The sequence below is a fragment of the Nipponia nippon genome, unplaced genomic scaffold (genome assembly GCF_047370975.1).
Source record: "Nipponia nippon isolate SJK-2023a ecotype South Korea unplaced genomic scaffold, ASM4737097v1 scaffold_18, whole genome shotgun sequence".
NCBI classification, from domain to species: domain Eukaryota; kingdom Metazoa; phylum Chordata; class Aves; order Pelecaniformes; family Threskiornithidae; genus Nipponia; species Nipponia nippon.
Window position 1 is genome coordinate 7,208,654 of NW_028262334.1, and position 19,789 is coordinate 7,228,442.

Below are 19,789 nucleotides of genomic sequence, written 5' to 3' on the forward strand. Positions count from 1 at the left end.
AACCCATCCACCCCAGTGAGGGTGAAGCTCATTCCTGGTGCACGGGAGGCAGGAGGCTGTGCAAAGGAGAGCTGGTGGGAAGCCGGGCTTCTGTACAGCGCTTCTCAGTGGGAGGATGGAGCTGGCAGCTTGGGCTAAGTCTGCTGCAGCGAAACGTTCTGCAAACACCCAAAACTCTGCGATTACAGCCCGTGCCTGTATGTATGTGAGAAACAACCGAGAGAAAAAGTAATCTCTTGCAACAGGCAAGTTTTAATATATTCTAGATTTGGTAGAAAGAGGCATGTTCTTACATTTAGTGCCACAGGAGAGAATCTAAAAGGATTAAACTATATTTTATGTGGAGCAACATCTTCCATTCACCCTGCTGTCAATCTGCTTAAAGCACCCAGTCTGATGGAAACTGTGAAGATTTTGTCCCTGATGTGCTGCTGTGAGAAAGGATGACCTGGGAGGTGAAGATAAAATGGTAGCATGTGCCCTAAAATCTTGACCCCTTGAAGTTAAGAGCAAAACTCTTTCAGCTAGAGTGGGCTCATCCTTTATCTTTGGTCCAACAGCTCACAATGAACCTTTATCCTTTGTTGCCCTCATCTGCAAAATGGGATTCCAGATGATGTGGAGCATCTTCCAGAAACATGAAGAAGGTGGCTGAGGTAGCCTTGCTGCTGCAGGATGATGCAGCCAGGGCAGGGGAGGTGGCACCATCGATATGGCACAGGATTGAGCCCTAGAGCTGCAGGCTGCCCAGTGCGGGGACCAGGCTAGTGTGCAAACCGTGCCATGGAAAGGGGCAGGGGTTGTGCTGAGCAGCTGTGAGAAAGCCCCAAACCCCTAGAAGGTACCGCCAAGTGCTGGAGCATTTGTCAGTTGTAATCCCAAACCCAGTCTGTGGCCTTTACTGGGGTTAGCGAACTTGTGCTTGGGGAGTCCATCACCGCAGAAGCCGCTCACCCTGAGGGCTGTGGGCTTGTCCTAAACTCCAGGATTTTGAGTCCCTGCTGCGCACTCCTCCCAGCCCTGCGCGGCTGGGCTGCCTCTGCCTTCCTCCTGAGGATCGCTTTGATCTGCCCACAGCCATGTCAACTGCCAAGAGAAATGACCCCTAATAAGAAGAGATTCTGGAGCTGCTTAGCAGGAAATTACTACGTGTGATGTTGCTAAGCAATGTCAGGCTGGCCTGGCTGCCCGGGATAACGCTTCTCTGCTGGAAAACCCATGAAAGGTCGAGGGGTGCTGGGTGGCTGCTGCTTTCTGCTCAGAGCAGTGGATTCTGGAATAGAGCAAATAATAATCCTCATCTCATCGGGGCTGGTGTGACGGTTATTGGAGGTGAGAAAGGGATCTCCCCCGAGAGCGGCAGCAGCTGCGGGATGGACAGGAGGAGATGGGGGCAGTGGGAGATGTGCAAAGGAGGAGCGAATCCTGCCAAGGGGAGAAGGATGCAGAGAGGGGGGGAACCAGCCCCCAGGAGAAGGGGGCTCTGGGGCAACGTGGCTGCAGGCATCTCTCCAAAGTGAAATTAAATGGTGAATGGCTGCTGTCAGCCCCAGCGCTCAGCACCTGGATGCAGGGGAGCTCCTGCCCTTCGGAACCCCCCCTCCTTGCACCTGTGGAACCAGAGAATGGGCTTTGCTGCTCTTTTTAAGAAGCTGAACTTTGCTTTAGCGAGGAGCAAAGCTCTCGAGATAACAGGTCTTGAGCTACAGCAGGTAGCTCTAGTCAATGAGGCTCTGAGCCCTGTAATCCAGGGGTTTTCCCTCCCATTTTGTTGGTGCTGGAGCAGCACTTTCAGCCCCGCTCGCAGGGACGCAGTAGCGTGAACTTGCCTGTGGGAAGCGAGGTCTCCCTGTCAGTTCTCTTTAACCAGTTTCTTCTGGACAAAAATTTCTTCTTTCCTCCTCCACTGCTTTGCTCTAGTTCTGTCTGATATTAAATATCTCCAGAAGCCGCTACGGTTCATTGCTGAATTAATCTATTTGTGCAGAAGGTGTCATATCAATGTCCATTACAATTTTGCCCTAGCAGCATCTAGAAGCAATTTTTCATCTCTGCCAATTCTTCATTATTTCCATTTATTATTTATCTTTTTTTTTTTTTTAAAGAGTACCTTTATAGGTTTTGTTTTAAAACAATTTTAAAGATAATTTCCAAAGCTGTTGAGTGTATTAATGTGCTAATAGGAAGTGGGGAACGCAGATGCTAAGTATGAAGTGCATTTTCATCCTGAACAGGCAGGAGCTGGAGATGTCAGGGTGTCCCCTGCCATCTGGCCTGTCAGAGCTTGTGGCAGATTCACAGCTCCCCTGGGAGGGCACACTGCAGAGGCCATAGGATCCCGTTATGCTGTTTATGGGGACAAGCCAGACGTGTGTCTCGCTGAGACTGGATGTCAGTCGGAGATGCACCAACCACCCAGCCTTTTCCACAGCACCTTAAAAAACTCGGAGGATGGCGCTGGTACTTAACGAAATTTTGATGCTTAGAAAGAAGCGCGTCGGAAGCCGGAGGCGTTTCGGCCAGGCGCAGATGCGGAGCGGAGCGGAGCGGGGCACAGCCCGCCGCCGGGGACCGAGCCCTCGCCTGCGAGCTGCGGCACGGCGCTGCGCAGCGCCGAGCACCCGCGCAGCGCCGCGGCCAGACCGCGCTGAGCCGCCCCCTCCCTGCCGGAGCCCGGCACCGCCTCCCTCATTAGCATCCCTTCCTCCTCCTCCTCCTCCTCCTCCTCCTCCTCTCCCCCGCCGCTGGCCGGGGCGCTCCGCCGGGCGGGCGCAGAGGGGTGCATGGCAGGAGCAGCAGCAGCCGCCGCCGAGCCGCGCTCTGCTCCGCGGCAGCGCCTGAAGCAACTTTCTCGCTCCGCGGGGTGCGGGAGCGGGGCGATGTGACCGCGCACCAGCCGCCCCGGCGGCGGAGCCTCCCCGGCGGAGCAGCGCGGAGCGGAGCGGAGCCTCCCCGGCGGAGCAGCGTGAAGAAGCGCGGAGCGGAGCCCCCTGTCCCTGCCGCCTCCCTCCCCGGTGGGGCCCGCAGCCCGGGGCGGGAGCGCGGATGCGGCGCGGAGCCCGGCGGAGCCCAGCGCGGGGCCGGGGCCGGGCCCTGCCGGGGCGGGCGGCGGGGGGATGCTGAGCCCCGCCGCCCGGCACCGCGCCCGCCGCCGGGAGATGCTCCTCGTGGTCGCCCTGTGGCTGGCGTGGCAAGAAGCGCCCGCGGCGCCGACCCCCGCGGCGGAGGACATCACCCGGGGAGTTGTGAGTTGTCCGCGACCCCCCCTCCCCTCCGCTCCCACCCCGCCCGGCTCCCGTCCCGCTGGGCCCCCCCGCCTCCGGGCTCCGGCGGCTGGAAACGCTCCCCGGAGCGTCCCGCTGCTCCGTGCCCTCCAGCCCGCACCGCTCCTCGGTGCCCCTTTACACCCGGTGCCCCCTCCCCAGCGCTCCCTACGTGGTGCCTCCCATCGCGCCTGGTGCCCCCCCGCGCCCGTGGAGGGTCCATCTCCCCCCCTGCACCCAGTGCCCCCCGCCCCGTACCCGCTGCACGGAGCCCTTCTCAAGCCAGCGTCCCCCCTCCCTTGCGCCCAGCGTACTGTGCACCCCTTGCAACCATTGCACCCCCCCGCACCCAGTGTGTGCTGCTGTGCCCACCCTTGCACCCACTACGTTGTGTCCCCCTGCACCCCGGCACGGTGGCCTAACTTTCCCCCAGCCCAGCATCCGCGGGGTGATGGCCCCACCAGCATTCACACACGGATGGTGATTTCTCAGGTGCTGAGAAAGGGCTGGCCTCTCTCAAGGGCTCTCCACCTGCGGTGGAGCCACGCAAACTCCTGCCAGCAAGCAGGGTAAAATGGCATGGTTGGAGTCGGAGCGATCCCTGGGGACGGGGACACGCTCGGGGATACATTAGGCAGCAGGCAGAGGGTTGACTTCATTGCGGTGGTCTGCACAGCATGGGCATCCTTGCAGTCCTGCTTCTCCTCTCACAGGTGCCTGCTTGGTTTGCAGGGAGATGGCAGGTTTTAGCAGGCGGCGAGGGCTTAGGTCGTGTCCCTGCCAGGTCATGGTGCCAGCAGGTCCCTACAGCCCCATGCCGCCTCCTCTGAGAGGGGAGAGATGGAGGCTTCTCTCCTGGAGGAGGAAAAGTTTCTTGTAGCTGGTACCGGCCGTAGCTGAGAGAGCAGAAGCCCCACGACTACATCAAACCTGGGTGTTGGAAAGCCGGCCGTGGCCGGGCAGGGACGAGCAGTCCTGGGGCTGGACCCGCCAGTTTGGAGAAATTCCCTGAAATTCAGCGAATTTCAAAACGCCGCCTGTGCGCTGCCGGGAGGGAGGGAGGATTTGCAGCACGGCAGGGTTATCTAACGAGCGGGGCTCGCACGGAGCCAGTGCGCCAGGACATTGCCGCCGCCGAGGCTCGGCTACCAAGCGTGTGCTCCGGCTCGCAGGCTCCTGCTCAAACACCTGCCGGGAACGACAAAGCGTATCGTTCCCCATCGGTTCCTAGCAGAACAGAAAACATGGGGAAAATAAGGCACATCTGCGTTATTACGGTGCATTTGCTTTCCTCTATAACCAAATGTTAAAGCTGGAATTAATATTTCATGCAAACAGCACACGAATTGTTGTATTCTGCCCCAATCAATTTGACTCAAACTTCGTCTTTGACCTGCTTTTGCCCTTGCTACAGTATGTGCGGCACTCGACTTTTACAGGTTAAATGTTAATACTCGAGGGGGCTTATTAGTTATCACTGGCAGCTTTCAGGCATTAAGGTACCTTTTTTTTTTGTCCTGGACCGGATTTGGGCAGTAGCTCAAAACCCTACTGAGGAGCTGTGGCAGTCTTTGCAGAGCAAAAGGTGCCGGGATGGTGGTAACTGTGCAGAAGTGAACTGCAGAAGGGGATTGCAGAGCCCTGCGTTACGAGGCCATTTAGGCTGGGGAGGACAGAGTAGATGTCAGGTGGGTGCCCTGGTGATTTCTTGCTGGGGCAAATACATCTCTGGCTGGAGACGGCGCTGCTGGGATTAGGAAGGGGTTGATTGTAAAGCTGGTTTGTGCTTATGCCTTCTAATGAGCAGCAGGGAGCAGAAAATGCCAGGTATTTTCAGAGGTGTTTGTCAGGAAAATACCACTGTGTGGGAAGTGAGAGCTTTAAGAAGAATTATTTGGCATCCACTTTATGAAGCAACTAAGAAATTAAAGATCTGTGATGCATTTCAACCAAATATTTGAAAACTAGGAAGCATGAAACCATGGCAATAGAAAGCTCCGCTAACCTTTGAAAATTATATCCAGCAATTCTCTGCAGTAAATAGAGCACAATGTCAACAGAGCTTTTACATCCCAAATACGCCCCCCTTGCAGCCGAGAGGCTTTCAGCGCCGAGCAGGACTGCGCCTCCAAGCTGCCTCCTCTGCTCCAGTCCTGCCATAGGTTTGTTTTAAATGAAACAGTGATGCTGGGCCAAATTAAAGTTCAGCAAAACGAAAGAGGGCTATAATTCAAAGGCAGTTCTTGTTAGAGTGCTGCCCAAAGCAATATAATATTGAATGATTCTCCAGATTTCATTACTCGTGGAATATCCTGCCCAGTTTATAAATCTAGCTTGATTATTAATGTTTTTATTGTTCTCCATTAGCTGCTCTAACAAAGAGAGCATAAAATAGCAGATGGAACGGAGCTTGACTTGAGTGTTTCCCTTGAATTTTAGTACGTTGCTTTTGAGATTTACTACTTTGCATTTTGCACTGCTGCCTTTACAGTAAACCCCCCAACCCCACCTCACTGCAGTGCCCAGCGTTTGCAAATCGCATCTTTTTATGCCCTTTTTATGGCCCTTTGGGCTTGAGAGTCTCAGGGGTGCGAGCAGCAAAAACTTTATATACCTTAGTAGTAACCGAGTAGTCAGAGCTCTCACTTTGCTGGGCTCTGAACCAGGTCTGAAGGGAGGTCTACCTTCAAGTTTTATTTTTCAGAAGAGCCGATGCAGTGGAGCCTGTACAGTGAAGGTGTTGACCTGGAGACCTGCTGGTTTGTGAAGGAGCTGGCTGTGAAACGGGCAGCTCCTGCCCGCTGCGGGTACGGCAGCTGTGCGGTGGGACGTCGGGCAAACGCTGTGGCTTGGGGAGGGACCGATGCCCAAACCTGAGCAATCTTGGCCCCAAGGGAGATGCTTTGCCTTAGGGAGATGCTTGGCCCTGGCACTGGGGTTGCAGGACAGGAGTTGGCGGTGGGAGGGTGGCATCGCCAAGATCATCCCTTGTGGACATGAGCTCTGGCGTCAGTGGCCGCGGGAGGCAGGAGTGCCAGGAAAGTTCTAGTTTGGTTGCAAGAGTGTGGGTGCAAAAAAAAAAAAAAAAGACTGTGAGCTGCTTTTTCTTGACTGCGTGGTCAGGGGTGACGGGGAAGGTCTGTGTGTGCCCCCCAGGCGTTTCTCCAGCTGGGGCTTGCTGGGCATTCCTGGGGGCTTGCGTATGAGCGATGCCTCCCTCGGCCTCCCGCTCACAAAGCCCGTCTGTGTTGTTCCCAGAGAAGTTGCTCCCAGGGGATGGAGGCATTTGCATTCATCGGTGGAGACCACAGACCCGCATCCCCCTCCGCCGCCATCCCAAGCGGCTCTTTGTTCAGGGCAGGGCCCTGCCTTTGTGGCAGCTTCTCATTTGAATGACAAGGATGCGCTTGTGGGGAGAGCCGGGGTGGCTCAGAGCCTGCTGAGGCTGTGCCCCCCCGGCTGGCTGCCGTGGGCTGGGGGACAGACAGAGGTTCCTCTGTGTCCCCACATCAGGGAGCGGAGGGCAGGAGGAGCAGCAGTTTCCTACCAGTCCGTGTCCAGCGTCTCCCAGGTGCTGAATTTCGAAGAGAAGCTGGCCCACGCCTGGGGAAGGGGCTCCTGCTCGCTGTTTCTGGGGTGCTTCTGCCTGCAGGAGGGTGGGAGCGTCCTGCTGCTCTCGCTGCCAGATGCCCACGTGCAGCTGGACATCCCGGTCCAGCCGCCCTCCTGCTCCCGCCTGCCCTGGGATCAGCCAGGAGCTCTCCTAAATTGTTGCATTTAAGCACCTGGGGTTGGGCACGGTGTCCCTGAGGCGCGGCTTACCTCCTGGTTCAAGGCTTGGGATAATTAGCCCTCTTAAAGTAAAATCCTTGGATGGAAATAGGCTGTTCCCTCTAGCAGGAGAAACTACCAGACTCGTAACCTTCTGTTTCTGCTAATGGGGAAATTAAACATTGATAATCCCAGTTGGAGCTTCATTCAGCCTTCTAAAATGGAAAGTCTTTCAGGACAAAATGCTCAACAGATTCCCTAAACAATAATACATTCAGGCCAATGGCGTTGGAGAGAGGAGCTTTGCTTAGCCCCTCTACCATTAAAGCACTTCATTCCCTTCCCATATGGAGCAGTGGCCATCCCAGGTCCATGAATTCCCTCGAAAAAAGTTAAGCTACCATGTTAAAAAAAAAAAAAAAAAAAAAAAAGTGCTGCTGGTTACATTTTAAGGTACCTCTTGAAGCCAAAGTACAATGCAAACTAAATTGGCTTGACAAAAGGCTGGCTGGAAGCTTTCAAATAGATGGGCTCCTGTGAAAGCATTTAATCTGGTATTAGAGCCCTGGCTGGTTTGAACCGCTACTTCCCTTTCAGATTTGAGCACCCCAGACCTCCAGATACAGTAATGCAATTTCCAATGCCTTGGCTGCTATTGTGGGCCCAGCCGTGTGAATTACCCAGGGCAGCTAAGCTAAATTACCCGCTTTAATGAGACTCTGCCTTCGGGAAGGGTTCAGAGCAGGTGGGTGAAACCCTGCTGCCACTGGGGACTTCCCACGGTTGGTGCTGGGGATGGAGCGGGTGAGCTCCCACCTCGGCCTCGCTCTTCATCCTCGGGCGCCGCAGCGAAGCGTTGCGGGGCAGAAGCAGCTCCTGGGTGGCAGGACCCCCCCAGCCAGACCCTGCCACCCCTGGTGACGGCGTGCGGTGGAGCCGTACCTCTGTACCCACCTTTTGCCTCTAAAATTCCTGGGGCTCTCACAAGGGAGGTCGCTGCCTGCGTGCACCTACCTGACTCAACGCGCGATAATTCGTTATTCTCCCTCGTTAAACTAAACTTGCAAAGAGGAGATGGGAAAAGCAGCACGTTCCCATTCCCTGCCTGGCATCGGATGGGGCTCTCCCAGTTTGGTGTCTGGGTGTGACTCACTGGCGGGACCACACACATCAGCCCTGCTGAGGACACAGGGTGACATGGGTGTGACACGGGTGGTGTTGTCACGAAACCGGGTGGGGGGGGGGCTTGGATGTCACCGACACCCTGTTTTGTCCCTGCAGGTTCGTTAGTGCCGCTGGCGGCTTGCTCTGACTCATCACTGGGGCCGCGCACTAATTTCTCATTATTTACTCATTGGCAAAAGTGCTGCAGGAATGGGCTGTGCGGCTGCGGGAAAGGTCACGCTGCGGCTGAGGAAACCTTTATTTCTGGATGCTGTGGGAGCAGGCGTGTGCCCTGCGTGGGTCTCGGGTCCTAGCTGGCCTCGTGGAGGTGACAGCGTGGGAGGGAAAAGCCCTCACATCGCGGGTGCAAATCGATGGCCGATGGTAAACCTGGGCTGCTGTGTTGTCGCTCTTTAAAGTATCTCATTCAGAGTAGAGTTGCAGTTGAAAGCCAAGAATTTGCTTTCAAAATAACCAGAGTTCTGACAGCACCAGTTCTCAAAATGCTTTCTTTAATCAAAATCACTTTAAATGGGTGGATTTGGGAGTTTCGGAAGCTCTTGCTGCTGCGCGCGTGCAGCTGCGTGTGTCGTCTTTGTCCCAGATTTTTATGAGGATTGTCTCTGATTTCTGGGTCAGAGAATTAAGAGATTTGGTGTTATATTAAAAAAACCTACACCAAGCCACATATGCAAAGTTAAATCCAGTGCAAAACAAAGCAGACGTGCGGGGGCGAGGGGAAGAAGCTGCTGAAGGACCGGCGAGTTTTAGATGAGTGTAATGAGAAACTGCCTTTGACAACAGGTTTGTTCAGAGGAAAGTCCTGCCATGACTGACATGGAGTAAATGCTGACATTCACCGAGGAGCATGGTCTTCAGGTGGGACTCTGGCAGTTTGATTAGCCATGATGATTTAATAGAAAACAACTCGATTAACCCTGGGGAATTTCCTGCATCAGAATAAACCATGTGCACAGAAAATCATTCTTCCAAGAAACCTGGAGATGATCTACAGCTCCTGGTGAGAATGGTCTGAATACGGTGATTTGGAAAGTGGCAGTATATTCAGGATTTTTTTTATATTATTTTTTTCAAGAGGAGTTTCTGCCTGTTGACTGTCAGTGGTCAGGTGGAATTCTTCACACCGGCTGACATATTATTTCATCCTGACAATATTGATCTTTTGGGTGAACAAAAGCAATTCTACCTGTGTCACAGGGTCCTTGCTTGAAGGTGATGGACATGTTTGGATTATATCGTCTTGTCATTTAACAAACCCCAACTGGCATCTCCTGGCGTTCAGCTCCCAGCTGCTGAAGATCACCCAACAGCCCAGGTGCTGCCGTTGCATCCTGGATTTGTTCTGCAATTCGAGTCTGTCTTATGTGGCCCGCTACATGTCCTTCAAGGATGCAGGACAAAAGGTTCCCTCATCAAAAATACAAGTGGGAGATAAGAGCTCTGGACTGCTTCATCCACAGGTCTGTCTTCATGTGCAGAGGCTGCCTGTCCTACGCCATGGTGGAGGCATTTAATCCCATACAGCTTCCCCAGGGCTCCCATCCCAAACCACCCAACTCTGGATTTTTCCACTTCCCACCAAATGCCCCTTGCCGGAGATGGCAGACTACCAAGAGATCACAAGGAAACTTCATGGGCTGTTGCCAGGCTTTGGGGATCTCGCTGTCCAAGGCTTTTTTGAGGTTGAGGAAGCAGATCTGGGAGCGGTGCTGGGACCAAGTGAGCAGCTGAACCCTGGAGGGGACCTGAATGGGATAAAAAGATAGAAAAGACTGGTGTGCGAGGAAGGGGTCCCCATGAGATCCCTTTTGAGAGGAAAGCCTGGAAACACTCATCTGAGGAGGCATGCGCTTGATTGGCAGCTGTAGACTTTCCAAAATACTGTGAGTTATAGGCTATACTGCTTGTTCTCAGGCTTTGACTGTCTACGTATCAGTCAACCCTTCATGAAGATTTGCTTTTCTCGGTGAGATGTTGTCACATGCAGAAAATACTACTGCTGACGTTGTGGCCAAAGTACATCTCAGGAGGTGGATTTTCATGCTTCCCTCGAAGCCAAAGCTGTGACTCCTGGTGCCCTGAGCTGCTGGGTGGCTCTGCTTGGCTCCTCCGCAGCCACCCTGGAGGCAGTGCCTTCTCAAAGGCCTATGATTACCAAAAACTTGGAGGTCTGCTTGGGTGAAGGGTGTAACACAAGAAAATGCTCCTTTTGTCTGACTGTAACTCCTGGGAAGTTCAGTTATAGGATCCCAAGGAAAGCACAAGGAGCAAAACAATACCATGACTGCTAGAGACAATCCCACCACGACTCCAGGTCTAATTACCTGTAAGCTCTGGAGATGATGAATTCAGCCTTTGGGAAAGGGTGTCAGGTCTCATCACTGAGCAAGAGAAAAACAAAGCAGTCGCTCCTGTTTTTCTTGAGCCCACCATGTGGGATCTCCTCCGGAGATATTACATCCACTCAGCGTTAGCTATGTCCTAGCTGGTGCTGGGTCGAGGCTGTGCCTTTGAAGAGGCATGTGGTGGGGAGCGTGGGGAGCTCCCACCAGCCCGTAGGCTTGTTCCCACCTTGTTACTTGTGTTTACTTTGTCGTTGCTGTTCCTTCTTCATGCTCATAGTGTCCCTCCGGCATGGCCGCCAACAGAAGGGCCGTCACTGATTCTGCTCGAGAAGAGTCCTTGCTCCTTTGATAAATTCTCTGCATTAAATTGTCTTTTATTTTTCTTGTTTGTTCTCCATTTTGTTGCTGCTCGGCAAATTCCCCGTTGCTCTGTACCAAGCCATGCTGTCTCTACCTTTGCATCCTTCATGTCAGGGATGGATTTTTGTTCAAAAGCGCGAGGAAATTGGGTTCACAAAAGGGAAATCCCTCATAGACGTGCCTGTGAAATGGCAATGTGTTTTATTTAAAGGCGCAGCTAAAGAGAGGTAGGTGGTTTGGGACTTTTGCCACATTTTGTTTATGCTGCAGAAATGTATCCTCCAGGTCTGATCAGTGAGACTCTGAAATGAGGAATAATCTTGCATGGCCTCAGCCGGCACTAAAGTGTACAGCAATCCAGTTCTTCCTCCCGGGCTGGATGCATGTCATATTTCGTGACAGAATGACAGCCCTGTCAGACAATCTGTTGCTGTTTTGGCATTTCTAATACACCTCGTGCTTTGGTACGCACTCACTCGGTGTCCAGCAAGATCAAGATAATCTAGAGGAAATCAGCTGTCATGCTCCAGGGTCCCATATGGGCGGTGACTGGGCAACAGTGATTTGAGTGGTCTTCCACAAGTTCGCCTGGGTTAAAAAACTTCCCCAGGAAGATAATAAAATTCTTTTTCTCTGCTGAAAACCCAGAGCACCAAGTGCCTGATCTGCCAGGCTCTGAGGCACGCGATGATGTTGTTGACTGAGCAACCGCATTGCTCGCTGAAAGATAACCTGAGGGCTGAGCACCAGATCTCTAATAGTCCGAGGCTTCCCTTCATGAAGGGTATCCAGTCCGGTCTGGTTTAGGGTGGCTTTCTTAGGGTCTCCTCCTCTGACCGTCGCTGCAGCTCCCTGGGGTACAGCTCAGGGGGCTCCACGTCAGAGGCGGCTGCTGGGTCAGCGCTTGGCAGCATTTTGTATTTTGGCTCTTAAGAGCTGCTTTCTTCCCCATCAAACCGCGGCAGCACAGAGGGTCGTGTAGTGGGGGAAGAAGCACTTGATGTATTTGCTCAGAGTTGTGGTATGAATGCGAATGCTGCTGCGTAGGCACTGGTGACAGTTTGTGTGTGGTTTGGCTGCACCTCGGCAGGGTACTGGCACCGCTGAGTCCTGTTGCTGCTCGTGATGCTGCTGGGAGCCAGAGGCATTGAAGAAGAGGAGCACTTCTGGGTCCTGGGCCTGCCCTGGCTGCAGCTGTGGGATGCAGCTCTCCCAGGCGATGCCCTGGAGTGAATTCTGCCTTCTGGACACTTACAGGTCTGCTGGCTGACCCCCAGCTTGGGGTAGGTGTGTGCGCTGTGGATCTGCCCTGCAAAGCCCTTCTGCTGAGCTGGGCCAGCTCTTTTTGTCCACGCTTTTGTTACTGGGGGGGTTTACTCTCACTGGTCTATCTCTTTCCAGCTAAGTCTTTCCCTGCATCAGGGTTTGCCAGGAGCCCAGCAGTGCCCTGCGGACGAAGCCGTTTCCCCAGAGGAGTAGCTCCTGAGGGTTCAGGCTCCCTGCCTGGGCTGTGCATGGGGATGCAGAGGTTGGAGGAGCTGGGTGATGGTGGGTGCCCCTCCGCACTCACCGGGGAAGGCCCATTCTCGTCCCTGCAGCCCCTCAGTGTTAGCAGAGCTACGCCAGAAAATAGCCTTTGGGGTCAAAAAGGGTTTCTTTCTGCATTAGCAAATGTCTTGGTGAGCCAGGGCTCCAGAACTGAGATCTCCCCGCTCCCACCCTTTGCAGGGAGCTCTCATGGGAGACAGACATCAACTTCTTTTCTTCTGCAGACAAAACCCCAGGGCGAGGTCCCGTCCCTGAGGCTCCGGCTGCTGGGGACCCCGGTGCGTCCCCATCGGTGTCGTGCCGGTGCCCTCTTGTGGAAACCGGGGAAATATCCGAGAAAATAGGTTGGTGCTGGGCTGCGTGCGGAGGTTGGAAAGCCACCGGTGGGAGCAGGTTGGGGTGCTGGGCTCTCTCCCCCCGGGTCTGCGCCGTGCCCGCCCCTCCAGACTGCTGCCCGGCTGCCTTTTGTGTCGCTGTTATTAACAGAGGGTGAGGGAAATGGTATTAACTTAGCCTGGGAGGAGGGGGCTCCCAGCGTTATGTCCCGTCCCTTGGTGCAGACCTTCGGTCACTAAATCACTGCGTGGCGGCGGTAGTCCGTGCTTTAAGTGGGTAAAATTTGCAAAGTGCCTTCTGCGCCTCCTTGCTCTTATTCTGCAGTGATTACCCTCTGCCTTGTAGCAAATACCTTTATTAACAGCTGCACAAACTTTGACACTCTCCTTGAAATAGCATACCATGGCGCTGAGCCCGCCGGGCATTTCCCATAGCTGCAGAGCAGGCACAGACCCACCGTCGCCCGTCTGCGGCGGCTCTGCCACTCTCCTTGGGAAGGCGTTGCGCCGCTTCGGCCGCCTTCTGAAAACGTCAGTGGGTGAACGCGCCCACGGGACCGCAGTGCCAGTGTGCTTGCTCTCGCCTTTGCTCTGGCTGCAAAGGGCGATGATTAACAGCTGCCCTGGAGCAAACCTACCGGTGCCAAGCATCTTCTGACCCCGCCAACCGCCTTGCTTCCAGGCCTCTTTGTAACAGCTGGCAGAAATCACTCTATGCTGTGTAGGAAATGCCAGCCCGGCACCATCGGTTTGTTCGCCATCCCCTGTTCTGGTTTCCCAGCCCTGTGGGACCCTGGTGAGCCAGGTGCCTGTCTCCCACCTCCGCCGTGGGAACAGCTTGGGCAGTGGGTCTAGCCCTGCTGCTTGGGAAGCCCCAGTCCCACAGCTTCTCTGAATTAAACTTCTCCTTATCTTCTCCATGTTTCCCTCCTATCTCACTTATTAATAGCCTCTTACTGAAAAAACAGCTTCTCTTTTAAATTTCTAAAAAATTTTAACTATTAAACCCAACCTGTCTCCTCTCGCGTTTCCCAGGCCCTTGGCAGCCGCTCTTCTTCCATGCTTTCCTGGAAAGCAGCGTCTACAAAAGCCCAGCCACGTTGGCGGAGGTCATCGGCGCCAGCCCGGGGCAGGGGCTGTGCGTGGTCGGAGGCGAAAGGGAGCCGGAGCCGCGGCAGCTTTGTGTTGATTTCATCCAGAGTCCTTGGGGTGACTCGCTGTCCCTCCTGCATCGTGCCTGTCTGTACGATCATAGATACTCATTTTTGCTTGTCTGTTTAGAGGAATCAGTTCTCCAGGCAAGGACATCTGCTTTTTTGTAGCTCTGGGATCATCTCTCAGCCTCTAGGTTATCTAGACCCATACTGTGTCTGAACCCTGACAGTCCTGAATTCATTTCCTTTTGGTGAGGGACAATATTGTATTTTTCATGTTGCATAGACGGAATTCAGTCTTGGGAGCCAGACTTGTTCAGAGCCAGGTTTGAATGGGGATGAGGAGCTGAGCCCTTCCTCACGTGCTCAGAGAGGCTTGGGTCTTATTCAGAGCCAAGAGATACAACTGCAGAAATTTAATTAACATTGCAAAACCCTTTACAGCAGAGTTTCTGGCAAAATTGCCAGCTCCACTGTGCAAGCGGGTAGGATGCCTGAGCGGCCTCCACAGGGAACTGTCACAAAATAACAAATGTTTCTTTGCCCAGATGGTTGCGAGGACAACGGAGGAAATTGATATGGCATGCTGTCCTCCGCCGGGGTAGCCTTGAACCCTAAGGAGAAAACTTACTGGCAGCCAGCTTCTTGGCATATCACCTCGGGGTGCTCCAAAGAGCTGGAAGGTGCTGGGTAGCAGCTGGGAGCAGAGCGATGTGCCTGCTTGGACCACCTGGGGAAGGGTGCAGGGTCTGGCCATCGTCCTCAGGTGATGAACTGGGGCTGATGTGGAGCCCTGAGCAGGGGCTGGTGCAGGGGAGGTCATCTCCGTTTGCAAATGAGACTTTTATTGTTTATAGCAAAAAAAAAAAAAAAAGCGACCACCTGCAGCCATGACTGAGCCTGGAGAAATAATAATAAAGGCAGTGGCAGGCGGAGTGAAGTATACACCCAGTGGGTTCCTCCACGAGGATGAGAGGGGCAGAGGGAATTGCTCTGTTGGGATAATCCTGATACCTCCATTTTTCAAGGGCTTACAGGTCGCCATCCACATCATCCTGGAGGAGGAGGTTGTTCCCGGGGGGGCCCATACACCATGGGAGCAACATTGCTTTTTGCTGGGATCGTATCGTCAAGGTCCAGATGGGGTGTGCTCAAGCCATCCGAAAAGGAGGTGACCAGAACTGGCCCTTCTTTGGGGGCTCTGCAGAAACAGGGGTGTTAGACTGAGGGATCACTGCCGGTTCCCAGCTGGCCTTACCTTCAAGGGGCATAAGGGCTTACTAGCCAGAAAAAGGGGAGATTCTGCTCCTCATTAAGAAGCATAAAGGAAATGAGTTGTTTCCACGGCATCAAAACAGCTGAAGGAAGCTGGTGGACTCCAGTCTCCCTGGGCCTGACTTGCTGGCACGCGGTGGGGCGGGAGGTAACCTCGGCAAGAGCAGCAACCGAAGCAGCTGCAAACAAATCCTTTAAGGACTCTCCTGACATAAATAAACATGGAAAATAAATGATGTCCCCGGCACTTTGCCCTCAGCTGATGGGAAACAAGCTGCATTAACATAGTAGTTCAATAACCTGAAAGAGCTTCAGAAGAGACCTGCTTGCCAGCCCCAGGAGAAGGGGGAGCACTGCCTGCGAGCATGCAAAACGAGGTTATGAAACGTGGCAGGGCACGAAACGATGGGGTGAGAAGGTACTTGAATTATGACTGATGGTGTTTTTCCAATGAGGAAGAGCAGAAAGGAGAGGAGGTATCTGTAGCCAGCGGTGGATGTGCAAGGTCAGGGCAAGGGTGCCAGGTTTGTACCCTGAACTTTGGAGCTGTGACCGGGGAAAGTTGTCTGCGTTTTCTGTCCGTCACACGAGTAGTAATCTTACTTTCTGCAGGGAAATATGCTGAGAGTTAAGAAGAGGGTGCCTCAAGTCTCCTAGACTTAGTGATGTAAATCCCATCTCCAAAGGTGCAGAAGTAGGTGCCTAGGCAGAGGGGGCTGCCGGGGTGGCTGCCCCGGCTCTTTGTGGCACAGAAAACCTTGAACTTCACCCCCAGCCCAGCCTGCTCCTTCCCGCTTCCCACCGCTTCAGCCCATCTCCTGCTTCATCCTTTAATTAGGCAGGACGGGGCGTTACCCCGGTATTCAGCACTCCCTGAAAGCTTCTCTCTTGCAGCAGCCTCTGGATGGATCGGAGGAGTTACCGCTTCTTTTATTCAGACTGTTGCATTTCTCCAGCTTCTCTAGAAAATTCTCTTTGTTCATTAGATGACCTGTCTGTTAGGGCCCAGATGGCTGCTTTTCTCTCGGCTTTAGAAATCACTTGCTTAATTTCCCTGGTGCCCTGCCAGCCCTGCGCCGGGAGGCTGCCGGGGAGGGGGAAGGAGAGCGCGCGGCGGCCGGCACAGCGTGCACCGATGTGCACCGACATGCCATGGCCAAGAGGCTCTTGCAGGGCTTCCCCGGCACTGTCCCTGCCTGCGGGGACAGCCCTGGGCAGGATGGGGAGGACCAAAAATCGCCACGATCTCGTGGAGTGGTGGCTGGAGGACCCTCCCCACCTGTGCGGGGTCTCCTGGTGATCCTGTTTCTCCCCCCTGCCCTACCAGAACAGCACCCAGGGGGGCTCAGTCCCAGCGCTGACATCTCTGGCAGCCTTTTCCTATTGCCAACCTTGTGCTAGTGCTGTTTCCTTGTGTTTTGAATTTAACTCTTAACGTTAACTCTTGATTTCGGTGTGCTGTGCTTGTGATGCCAGTGACCCGTGCCTGTGGCAGGCATCGTGTGCCCAAGGCATCCCTGGGCATCACTGTCCGTGTGTGCCAGCAAAGGGCTGGGCACCCCAAAAACCCCACACCATCGGAGCCCAGGACAAGAAAGCCGGACACGGCTGAAAGCGGTGCAAGTGTTTTAGGCAGGGAGGAATGCTGTGACCCTGGCGGGGTTTGGGGGGACGGGTGGAGGCTTTGCAGGAACCTGCCCTGCTCTGCTGTGGATTCAAGAGCAAGAAAGCCAGGCTGAGAATTTCCTTGGTGCTCAGGGGAAGATGTGTTACGATCAGACAAGGCCTAAATATTTTTTATATACTGACTTTTAACATGCAGCTCCATTCTAGAGAAAATGTTGTTTGGGAGGAGGGCTGCCGCGTGAAAGCAGCACTCTATCAAGGCAGCTGACAGCAGTGCCCTGCTGCGGAGGCAACACCGTGTGGCTTTGCTCGCTCGTGCGTTTTGCAGCCCTTTCTGCTCCTCCTAAAGCCGCTTTCGCAGGAGAGGTTCCTCCAGGAAGGCAAGCCTGCAAAAGTTGGTTTGGTGACTCAGCTGACGCGCGCCTGTGTTGATGTCTTAACTGCAGAAGGAGGCTCTGGACCCACTAAAAGAAATTGCATCTTCACTTCATCGCAATTCTTTATTCCTTTGCTGCAGGTAGCATCGCAGATAAGTGGCCTCTGCTGAGGGGGTGGTGGCGGCTTTTATGGAATCGACCTCTTGCTCATTTTCACTGCCTCATTTGACAGACTCCCAGCACTCTGTTTTTTGAGCTTCCAGGTGCCCGTTGCTGTTTTATGTAGGAAGATGAGTTTGGGCCTGAGATGGGTGAGGGATGCACGTACTGCAAATCCATCCAGGGGTCTGACGTGCTGTCGAGGTGCCAGACACCATCTCCCACCGGAGGAGGAGGTTCAGCAGGGGCCTGATGCTGCTGAACCCCTCCGGCTCCCCCCTGCCAGCTGCCCTTCTTGGGGGTACCACCTCCCCTCGCGTTGCAGATGTAGTGCAGAAAATGCATCTTATCTTGAACGCATCTTAACGCAGTCATGCTGACTTTAAAGCTCACCTTGGCAGGGAGGCCCAACACACGAGTTCGCTCCTTCATTGTGTGTCTCAGCATCCCTCGGTCACACCTGGGTTTGGATTAACCTCCTTCGACTCTCGCTCTGCCCTCTTTGGCTGGTCCAGATATCCGTGCCATTTTTCCTAAGAGAGGAGAGGAGGCCTCACTGACTTCCCCCAAAGGACCCTTGACAGTAACATTTCATTGCCAGGTGATGGGTGCACCTAATTGAATTCCTTTCCCCTTATTCTAAGGCAGAGCAAAAGCCTCTCATGAGGGCGCTTGGCCGCCAGGCTATCCCCTGCTGTCGGAACTGCGAATTCAGGAGCTCGGGGGGCTGCTGGTCTCATAGCAGCACTGGAAAATAATTGCTGCCGTGGTTGAGTCGCGGTGAGATGTTACTTGTAATGTATTAAATTAAGTACCTGAGTATACGCTTTAGGTAAGTATTTGTATAAATCCATCTGCATGCCCTGGTGTTAGCCCTCACCTATCCCCATCCCACCTTCGTGCTCACGAAGGGAGAAGCGTGGCTTTCACCTGATGGCTTCTCAGTTTTCGTTTTTGCCGAGCACACCTTCACCCTCATAAAACCGAATGTGGTGGGCCGGCCCGGCGGCACCCGTGCGGCAGGGCAGCTGGCAGCTCCACGCTGCCGGATCTCGGTAGCTGGGTGGGTTTGCTGGTAGGCAAAATTCAACCACTGCACAAACTAAATCTGCTTTCCTTCCTTCAAACATAAGGCTGGTGACTGGTGGCTTGCTCCTGCTCTGCCGTGCGTAGGAGGCTAGCAGCTTTCCCTGGAGGATGCTTGTGCTCAATACAGTTCAGCACAACACTCCCTAAAGCCATCCAAAAGGATGGGTCATAGGGTTTGATGGGGTTTGCATTGGCCTTTCATGGATTTTAAGTAAGTCCCTTCCCTGCTCAGGTCTTTAGCTTCCCACCCATTGCGATAGGCTTGCAGTAGTCTTCCACCTTTAGCAAAAGGCTTTGAAATCTTCTGATTTTCTAGAAGAATGAGCACTGGGGGTTACTTCAAAAGGGGTGCCAGAAGCCAGGCAGGTTTTCCTGGCACGGCTCGGTTTGCTGTGCCCATCAGCAAGGCAGGGGCAGAGCCGGGGGTGCCCGGACCAGTGGCCAAGCCTGTGCTGGGCAAACCTGGCTGTTGGCACCTGAAGCAGGGAGCTGACCTCGGCTCTGGCAGCAAAAGCCCTGTCAGGTCTGCATTAACCAGCCATCACCAGCGATGTGACATTCCCGATAGGTGAGCGGCGAAACAGCTAATGACTTCTGCCATTTGACAAATGTTTCCTGACACTGCTGGGGAGGTCATCGTATTTCCCCTGGAGCCATTTGTCTTCTCATCCCCGGCGTGTTTGCATTCAAACCGCATCCTGCCTTCCCTGGCTTTGCACAGCAGCCGGCGCCTGGGAGATGCTGCCTGTCCCAGGGTGCCGGGGGTGAGGGAGGACTGGATTCAGCTCTGTGCACGCCGTGTTTGATGCTGTGAAAACCCCCTCTGAGTGCAGGCAGCTGAGAGAAGGTGTCCGTGGGAGAGATGTTGCTGCCTGCGCCCCCAAAAACAACCCGCTGTGTTGGAGAAGAGCCCAGGGGATGGTGGGGCACGAGAGGACCCCCCCTTGGTGCATGCCTGGCTCCCCTTGCCGCCCTCCTGCCATCGCTGGAAACCTCCACCCTATTTTCCGAGTTGCTCCATGGGTCCAACATCCTGGGTGATGCATCTGGCAGCTCCCATAGGTGATGCAGCCCTTGTTCAAGCCCTCTCTGTGCTGTTGGGGGGCCGTGCTCCTGCTCCTGCCTGTGCTTCCTCAACTTACGGCAGCTGCTGCCGCACTGAATAATTTACAAAACAGCTGCCTGGCTTTGAGGAGCTGCTGCTGCCCGGGCTGGCTGGTACGGGTCCTACAGGACAGGGCACATGCTGGGAAGCTTTTGCCCGCTGCTGATGGTAAGGCGGGAGGACAGGCAGCCAGCCAG

General features: G+C 54.3%; 1 protein-coding gene across 1 annotated transcript in view; it reads left to right on the plus strand.

Moving 5' to 3' along the window:
• Positions 1-2,608: 2,608 nt before the first annotated feature.
• The window catches only part of MMP17 (matrix metallopeptidase 17), a 67,505-nt gene continuing 50,324 nt past the window's right edge, over positions 2,609-19,789 (plus strand). The window contains exon 1 of the mRNA XM_087754540.1: positions 2,609-3,245. Within this exon, the coding sequence (XP_087610666.1) occupies positions 3,117-3,245 (129 nt within the window). The 5' untranslated portion in view covers positions 2,609-3,116. The remainder of the gene's footprint in view (positions 3,246-19,789) is intronic.